Below are 9,076 nucleotides of genomic sequence, written 5' to 3'. Positions count from 1 at the left end.
CGTTCCGCTTACATAGCCCCTTTTACGGAGTAGTTCAGCATGGTTTCGCAGACGTTGCTGCGAAAAGTGCGATAGCTCCGGGTATTTCTCGCACCACAGAGCTTGCAGCCGTGCCATGTAACCCCGTTCATGGGCCAGACTCGCATCGTAGCAGTCTAGCAAGTCGTAATTCAGTCGCTCCGTCCACCCAAATGTCACGAGATCCCGCCGATCCATCGCATTGAATCCATTTTCATTGGCTCCCCCAGCTCTAGATTGGTCGGCATTGTTGGCCGACCCATTGTCGGGAGTCCTGCGCGTTTTGTTGTTTTGAACCGCACTTACTACAACTATGTTTGGTGTTGTCATTGTTGTTCCCACGAGAAGCTAGGGAAAGGGGTTCGTCCATCCTTGTAGAGCCCCGCATGCAAGGATAAGGCTGCTTACTCTATGAGGTCGCCTGGTATCCCAGAGTCATCGTTCTAGACACCTCACCCAGGTGCCATTCAGCTTTCGGCACGGTTTTCACACCTCCGATTGGGGGTTAATTCCTTTTTTAATTCCTTGTTTAATCTTTGCAATCTATCTGGAATCTATGTGGAATAATAGAAGCCTTTCCGAATTCTTTTATATTTATCCGAAGCTTCAAACCTCCCAATGGGGAGTCGAATGTTCTGGAAGGACACGTGTTAGAGGTGAATACCTCGGTTTACCCACCTTTATATGAAAGTGTGGACCTTCTACACATCGAGCACAATCCGCCGCCGTCTTTATTCTGAAATTAAACTGTACAGTCTGCCGCAGTTTCTCAGTCCGAGGTCATACTCGCAGTCCGCCGGAAATCCTGAATTCTGCTGCATGTTGCAGTCTGAAAATCCGCCGCTATCTTTACTCTGATTCAAGTTCGAGGTCATTGCTGCAAGTCCCCGCTCAACTCCATATTTTATTCTTCAGTCCGCCGCAAGTTCGAAATTGACAAATCAGTAAGCCCCCCCCCCCCCCCCCCCCCCCTCCCTGTCTTCAAGTCCGAACCAGTTTTTTTATTATTTCTGTGGGAAACTACTTCCAGTGCAGCTATTATACCAGAAATTTCCAGTCTCAGAGATCAAGGTACAATACTCTCTCCTTCCTTTTTTTCTCTCTCTCAGTCCCTCAAGAATCTTCTCCACTCTCCCTCTCTATCGATCTCTATTTCCTTCATTATACTCACTCTACTGTAGCATGCTCCATAATGAAACTAATAAAAAAAAATAATAATGTATTAATAAATGTCGATATATATGTGGAACGTAACATACCACATTTTAATTTTGGTGCATCGGCCATTCAAACATTTTAAGGGCGACAAGTTCGAAATAGACTCAAAATAAATTCAGTGAAGTAAAAATAACAAAAATATTTCTGCAAATTCAGTCAAGTGAAATAACAAAAAAATTTTTTTAACCCTTAAATAAAAGAAACAAAATAAATACAAACACAAGTAGAATCAGTGTTAGCTTACATATCGATAATAATGTATGTTTAAACAACTAAGTTTTAACAAATATTATTACATTTAGGACGGATAGCATATTTCGCGCACTGCCATCCTCAATAAACAAAAAATTACCTTACTGTTTATTTGCATGTGGATTAGCCACATCAGATAATCATAAGGTTTAAACGCACACATATAAACGAAAAACACGAGAAATTGCAAACGTAATAACAGGGCAGGAGTTCCAACGAGTACCGTCTATTGACAAAAAGAAAAGAAAAAAAATTTTGCAAACGTAATGGCAGGGACGGGAGTTCCAACGAACACCCCCTGTTATGGTTAAAAAATTTCTTCAGTTATATCTTGGGCATTGACAGTTTTGATTTTGATAGAGTATTGAACTTTAGTTAGTTTTGCTCTGTTATCGGTTGGCTGTCGGTGTATGAGAATAGCAGTCGAATAAGCAATTATTCATAACTTGAAATCACATTCAACTAAAAACGAAAATAAATTTCAGTTATTAAATCAGCTGTCCACTTAGACCCAAGTTCAATGTTTCCACGCAATAGAATGGATAAGGATCCATAGAAGCTAGAAAGTATGTGCATAGAAAAAGTCAATAAAATAATTAAAATAATAGGATCAATAATAAACACAATTACTCGAACGAATATAAAAAAATCATTTAAATCCAAATTACAAGCATCTAGTCCAAACAAAGCTGAACCATTTGAAACAATAACAATAAAATGTAATTTCAGCCAGGGAAATCTGATACCATCAATAACAATAAATTCTCCAGGATTAAAAAATCCTGTTCGTATAATGATTGATACAGGTGCAGGTTTAAATCTTTTAAAAGAAAATATGATAGAACCATCAACTCATATAAATAAACTTAAAATATTTAGATTAACCAGAATCAATAAATATCTTGTCTACAGATTAGGCCAAATTAAGGTAAAAATTTTTGAATATCTAACAACCTTCAACATAATACCACAAGAAGCACCATTAGATGATGATGGAGTATTAGGATTAGAATTTTTTTATTGATAACAACGTGAATATAAATTATTCAGCAAGATGTTTGGAAGTAAATAATAAAAAATACCATTCTTCAACAAATAATAAAATAAACTTACCAGAAAGATGGCTTCCGTTTCCGGTACCGATCGCGAAAGAACTCTTTTTGTCAAGTGGTGTATTTTTGGCTTTTGTGAAGGAAATAAGGGTGAGTGGATGCAGAAAAGGCAGAAAGTGCGGAGATCGAGTGTAAAGGAAGAAGGGTGAGTGAAGGCAAAGGTGTGAAGGGTGAAAGTGAGTCGTCTGAAGTGAAAATTTGGATAGTGTGAAATTTTTGAGGTTAGCAGTGAAAAAATAGTTGCGTAGTCAGGGGCTCAAGAGGTAGGAAATAAAGGCGGGAAACGTCACGGAGCTCCGGGTAATGTAGGATGTCGACGACGCGAAGTCCACAGACTGGCGCTAGAGGGCAACATTGGAAGTGGGGGGTTGGGTGACGTTGAACGCAGTGACAACAGCTGTGATGAAAGTGCCGAGAAGTCGACGCGGGTTCGAACAGAAGTCTGGACGAATGGCAAAAAAAAGGCAAGCGCAGCTAGCAGTGAAGGGGAGGAAAAAAAGGAAAAGAGTAGCTGGGGAAGATGATGTAGAAAGGGACCAGGAGAACAAGAGAGTTAGTATTAAAAGGAAAACACCAGAGAGAGATTGGGGGGTTGGGGGGATGTTTGAAAATTGGAAGCTCTCATTGAAGGGTTTAAAGAGGAAAAAAGAAAGAGATTGGACGACATGAATAGGGATATGAATAGGCAGGGAAACGATGTAAGGGGGGGAAGTGAAAAAGGTCATAGAAAAATGGGAAGAATGGGATAAACATTTGTAGGAGGAGAAAGACAAGGTTTGGGATAAGCTAGAGAGCATTGGAAATAGACATAGAGAGGTTGATTAACAGAGATCTAGAGAACTAAAACAGTTCGAAGAACGGGTATCCAGTCTAGAAATTAGGAATGAGCACATGGGGGAAAAGACAGGAAATGAGGAAATAGTTAAAAGGCATGAAAGGAACATCCGAAGTGAGAATGAAAGATTGAAGAAAAGAGTCAGTGAGATCGAAACAAAATTAGAAGGGGAAGAAAGGGCAAATAGGAAAAAAAACATAGTAGTTAAGAGATTAAAAAAGAAGAGTGAAATAGGAGAAGTGGAAATAACAAATCTTTTGCGAGATATTAGAGTGCAGGTAAGGGTAGAAGGAGTCAAGAGAATAGGAGGGACAAAGGAAGGAAAAGAAGGAATGTTTCTAATAAAAGTGGGGAGTGAGGAGGAGAAAAAGAAAATTATGAAGAGAAAAAAATTATTGAGAGGAAGAAGGGAAAGAATTGAGGAAAATCTGACATGGAGGGAGAGGAAAAGGAGATGGCAAATAGAGCGGAGGGCTTGGGTAGAAAGGAAAAGGGGCCATATGGTGTGGATAGGGAGAGACAGGTTATGGATGAATAGGGAAGAATGGTGCTGGGATGAAGAATTAGAAGAATTAAGGAAAAAAGGAAAAAGTCTTGAGAAAGGTAGGGGGAAGGGAGACGAAAAAGAGTCTAAAAATAAATCAGAGGGGTTTCCAAACGGCAAAGGGGAAACAAAGTGAAGAGAAAAGAAGAGAGGGGGAGAGAGAAACGTGAAAATAGCTTTCTGGGATGTGTCAGGTTTGAAGAAGAAGAATAAAGGATTTTGGGAGGAGTTAGAAAAGTGGAATGTGATTATGATGAGTAAAACTTGGGCAGATAAGAAGGACTGGAAGGGAATAAAAAAAGCTGTTACAGAAAGGTTACGTGTGGACAATGCAAGAAGCAAGAAAAGAACACGTTAAAGGGAGAGGGATATGCGGCATGGTGTCAGGAGTGAAAAAAGAATTTGCAGTAAAAGGAAGAAAAGATGGGGACATGGAGGAAAAGGATGGAACAATGATAAGAAAAATTATAATTGGGAAAGTAGAAATAGCGGTGGTGTGTGTATACAGAAAAAGAGGGGAAGAGGAAGGCTGGAGAGTAATAAGGAGGTGGATGGAGGAAAAGAAGAAAGAATTGGTTTTAACAGGAGGGGACATAAATGCATGAACTGGCGAACAAGGGGAGGGTTATAGGATGAAGAAAAGGAGGCATTTATAAGGAACTCCAAACATAGAGAGATGGACAGGGTGGGGAGGAAGTTATTAGACATGATACGAGAAACAGGATGATAGGGAGTATGAAGGTAGGGAATGAGATAGGGTCCGAGCACTTCCCGGTCATAGTCACACTAAGAAGAGGCGTCCGTCAGCACAGGAGAGGGAGAAAGGAAAAAGGGTGCGAAAGAAACACGAAAATGAGAATCTGGGGGATAGATAAATTAAAAGGGTTTAAACAAAAGATGGAAAAGGACAAGGTTAGGCATGAAAAAGAGGAGGGAATAGACTCGTTAATTGAAAGGTTGAAGGGGTCCATTGAAAAGGTAAAGGATAAGCTGGGTACTAATTAAGAAAGAGTAGGGGGAAAGAGAGGCTGGTGGGACGAGGAATGCTGGGAGAGTAAAAAAAGAATGAAAGAGTGTGTGAGCAAATGGAGAAGAGGGGAAATGGAGAAGGAGGAGTATAACAGGAGGAAAAAAGAACATGAGAAGATGCTGGAAATAAAAGGACAAAGGGGAAAGGAAGAATATAAAGCAGAGGTAGAAAAAGTGATCAAAGAAGGTAGGGTGTGGGATGTGATAAATAGGGATAGGGGGAAAGGAAGGGTGTTAACGAAGAAATAGAAATAGAGGAATGGACGGATTATTTTAAGGGTCTATTAGGGGGAGAGCAAAATAAGATCAAGGGGGAAAAGTGTAGGATAGTCCAAAGAGAAATGGAGGAAAGGAACGAGATAACAAGAGAAGAAGTAGATGAGGCAATAAATAGGTTAAAAAGAAACAAGGCCGCGGGAGAAGATGGGATGAAGAACGAAGCGATGAAGTTTGGAGGAGAAGGGATCAGGGATGGGATGTGGAAAGTCTGCAACAAGGTATGGAAAGGGGAAGGTTGGCCGGAAGAGTGGACGACGGGACTGGTGGTACGCTTGTCAAGAAAGGGGAAGGAAAGAAGGTAGAGGAATACAGAGGGATCACTCTCATGTCAGTCGGCTATAAAATATATGCAGAAATCTTAAGAAAAAGGTTGGAGAGTCAGGTAGAACAAAAAGAAAGTATCCCACATAATCAGACGGGATTTAGAAAAGTAATGGGGACTATAGACAACATCTACGTACTTAACTATTTAGTTAACAGGAATTTGGGGAGAAAGAAAGGTAAACGAGTCACTTTGTTCGTAGATTTCAAAGCACCGTTTGACTCAGTGAACAGAAAAGTGCTATGGCAGGCAATGAAAGAGAGGGGTGTAGAGGGAAAGTTAGTGGAGAGGATAAAGGAAATTTTTACTAAAACCAGGATTAGGGTGAAAATAGGAAAGAAAAAGGGCGGGTTTTCTGGACAGGCCGAGGTCTAAGGCAAGGGTGTGGAGATCTGGAGATGCAAGGAACATAGGAAAGTAGAGAGCATGCATGAGCGATTTCTGAGGTGGGTAATGGAGGTTAGCTGGAGTTGCCCAGGATATATGTTAAAAGAAAAGTTAGGAAGAGAAAATATGGTTACTACACAAATTAAGAGAGCCTGGAGGTTTGAAGAGAAGCTAAAAAGGGGAGAGGGAAGCAGAATTGCACAAGCATGTTTGGGCGAAATTCGGAACAATGAAGCGAGAGGTAATATGGGAAATTCAAAATGGGAGGTAGAAAGGAGAAAAATGAGAAGGGTGTGTAATATTCGAGAAAGGGTTATGGAGTGGCAGGACATAGAGTTAGAGCTATTGGTTAAACAAGGAGAAGAGCGATGGACAAAGATTATAGATTCGAGGTACAAAAGATGGTATATGATGTTCAAAGGATTGACGGAATGAGAATATCTGCAAAAAATAAAAAAGGAAGAAAAATGGAATAGGGTTGTACGGTTCAGAATGGGAGAAGGAGTGAGAGCATGCAGATATTGGATGGATGAAGAGGAGAATTTATACAGAGTATGTGGATACGAAATGCACTCATGGGCACATGTATTAGAGAGATGTACAAGAGAGTAAGAGGGACAGTTGAGTGTGGATGAGTGTTTAAGATGGATCTTGGATGGTAGTGGACAGGGAGTTATGTGGATGAAGAAATTGGAAGAAGTAAGGGAAAGCAAGGGAGAGCCAAACGGGTGATCCTGGAAAGGGAGAGTAAAAACGAAAATACTATTGTTTATACTACGTAATGCGAAAGAGTAGAATATTAGTAGTAGTTTAGTTAGACTAAAGGTGGAATTGTAAATATATGTACAGAGAGAGGTGGCCTTCAAACCCGTAAAAGGGAGAGATTAAATACATACAACAACATTACCAGAAATATCAATCTCAAATATTTATTTAATTATTAAAAATCCAGAAGTAAAAACAGGTTATATTCCCCAAATATTAATGAAACCTGGAATATTTTTAGGTGATGCAATTGTTACAAATAACCAAGGTAAAGCATTTGTAGAAATAGCAAATACCCAATCAGAACCACTAGAACACAAAAATGAGTCCAGAGGATTCACATAAAACAGCATTTTCAACCCCTTACGGTCATTATGAATTCGATCGAATGCCGTTTGGATTAAAAAATGCTCCAGCCTGTTTTCAACGCCTCATGAACATAACACTATCAGGTTTAATTGGAACAGAATTATTTGTATACTTAGATGATATAGTTATCTATGTTAATTCATTATAAGAACATCTACAAAAATTTAATACGCTAATGGACAGATTACGTAATGCCAATTTGAAATTACAACCAGACAAAAGCGAATTTTTAAGAGCCGGTTATTACCGAAGATTTAAAGAAGGTTTTTCAAGAAAGGCATCACCTTTAAATCAAGTTTAAAAAAAAGATATACAATTCGAATAGACTGAAAAACAACAAAAAGCATTTGATATTTTAAAACAGGAACTATGTGAAGAACCACTTTTAAAAGACCTGACTTTAATAAACTCTATATACTTACTACCGACGCTTCAGGTTTTGCAATAAGCGGAATTTTGTCTCAAGGTGAAATCGGAAAAGACAAACCAATAACGTACGCATCTAGAGCACTAAATGTTCATGAAATTAAATATGATACATTTAATAAAGAAGCTTTGGCAATAGTGTTTTGTGTCACTCATTTTCGACCCTATTTATATGGATGAAAATTTTAAATACTTACTGACCATAAGCCTTTAATCTGGTTCAAAAATTCAAGCGACCCACGTTCTCGTGTAACCAGATGGAAACTAAAATTACCGGAATACGACTTCGATATAATTTATAAAGCAGATAAAACTAATGTAAACGCAGATGCCTTGTCAAGAAACCCCATAATTATAGCAGAAGATGGAATTAACAAAAAAGTTACTATCATATAGAAGAAAAACCCCAAAATCCAAGACAATGATGAAGATGAAGAAGAAAAAGAAGAAATTGAAAGAAATAAAGAATATGAAGAAAATCCTAGTAATGAAGAAAATCAAGTTTTAGAAATAAACAACTCAATTAACCAAACCTCAGAAATCAAACATACAAAGCCAAATTCCGAAAACCGTCCCCATATGATAAACACTCTCATATCAATCATTTTAAACGTAATCAGTATGCTATTAAATATTCCAAATGCAGGAAACTTCAAAAAAAATATTAAGAAAACCAAAAAACTAATCATAGATAATTTTGAAAGAGAATCCGTAAATCAGACAAGCTCAGGAGAAATCGTAAATTAAAATTGTAATGCAGTCGTAACTAGAGGAAAATTATGAAATCTAGGAAATACTACAAAAACTCTAAGAAATACTCCAGAAACTCTAAGAAATAATCCAGAAACTCTAAGAAATAATCCAGAAACTCTTAATAATAAATCAAGAAAAATAAGTAAAAATAATCATATGATCAGAAATGAAGTCCAAACTCAAGAAGAGCATAATTTACAGAATCCAGAAATACCAACTTCCAGTAATGAAATTTCAACCCTAGAAAAGAAAAAACGCGGTAGACCTAAGAAAATCCTAGACTCAAAAGAAGAAATTAAGAGAAAACGAGGAAGACCTAAGAAGGATAATAGTAAAAAGTTTAACATTTTGAAAGAAAATAAAAATCAAGAAACATTCGAAGATGAAGACTCAGATCCAGACTTCTCAAAGAATAATATACACGAATCCCTTTATAAAAATTTCAGTACTTCTGAAGAATCAAGTGAAGAAGAATATGAAGGTTTTAACTATGAAAACCCTCTAAGTAATAGAAACAATAATTGTAATGAAACTAAAGAAATTCTAAGTGAATCCGAAGAAGAAATTTTTTCAAACAAAGATAAACCAACTCGAACAGTCAACAACGAAAAGCATCCCCATTCAAGAAAATCTAGTATTGATCGATAGACACCGAACGCGCAACAAGTAGATACGAGGGTGGATTGATAAGTTTCCGGCCTGACCAAGAAAAACAACGTTTTTAAGAATTTTTTTTTTTATTTCTCAACATAATCTCCTCCAAGGCT

The 9,076-nt window shown here is 37.9% G+C and overlaps 1 protein-coding gene across 1 annotated transcript in view; it reads left to right on the top strand.

Moving 5' to 3' along the window:
• LOC117181472 overlaps positions 1-8,957 on the top strand; it is a 17,206-nt gene extending 8,249 nt beyond the window's left edge. Inside the window, exon 2 of the mRNA XM_033374165.1 lies at positions 8,474-8,957. Within this exon, the coding sequence (XP_033230056.1) occupies positions 8,474-8,957 (484 nt within the window). The remainder of the gene's footprint in view (positions 1-8,473) is intronic.
• Positions 8,958-9,076: the final 119 nt, after the last annotated feature.

This window comes from Belonocnema kinseyi, chromosome 1 (assembly GCF_010883055.1).
Source record: "Belonocnema kinseyi isolate 2016_QV_RU_SX_M_011 chromosome 1, B_treatae_v1, whole genome shotgun sequence".
Taxonomy (NCBI): domain Eukaryota; kingdom Metazoa; phylum Arthropoda; class Insecta; order Hymenoptera; family Cynipidae; genus Belonocnema; species Belonocnema kinseyi.
The sequence above is the reverse complement of the archived record's forward strand: the minus strand, read 5'-3'. Positions and strand labels throughout refer to the sequence as shown.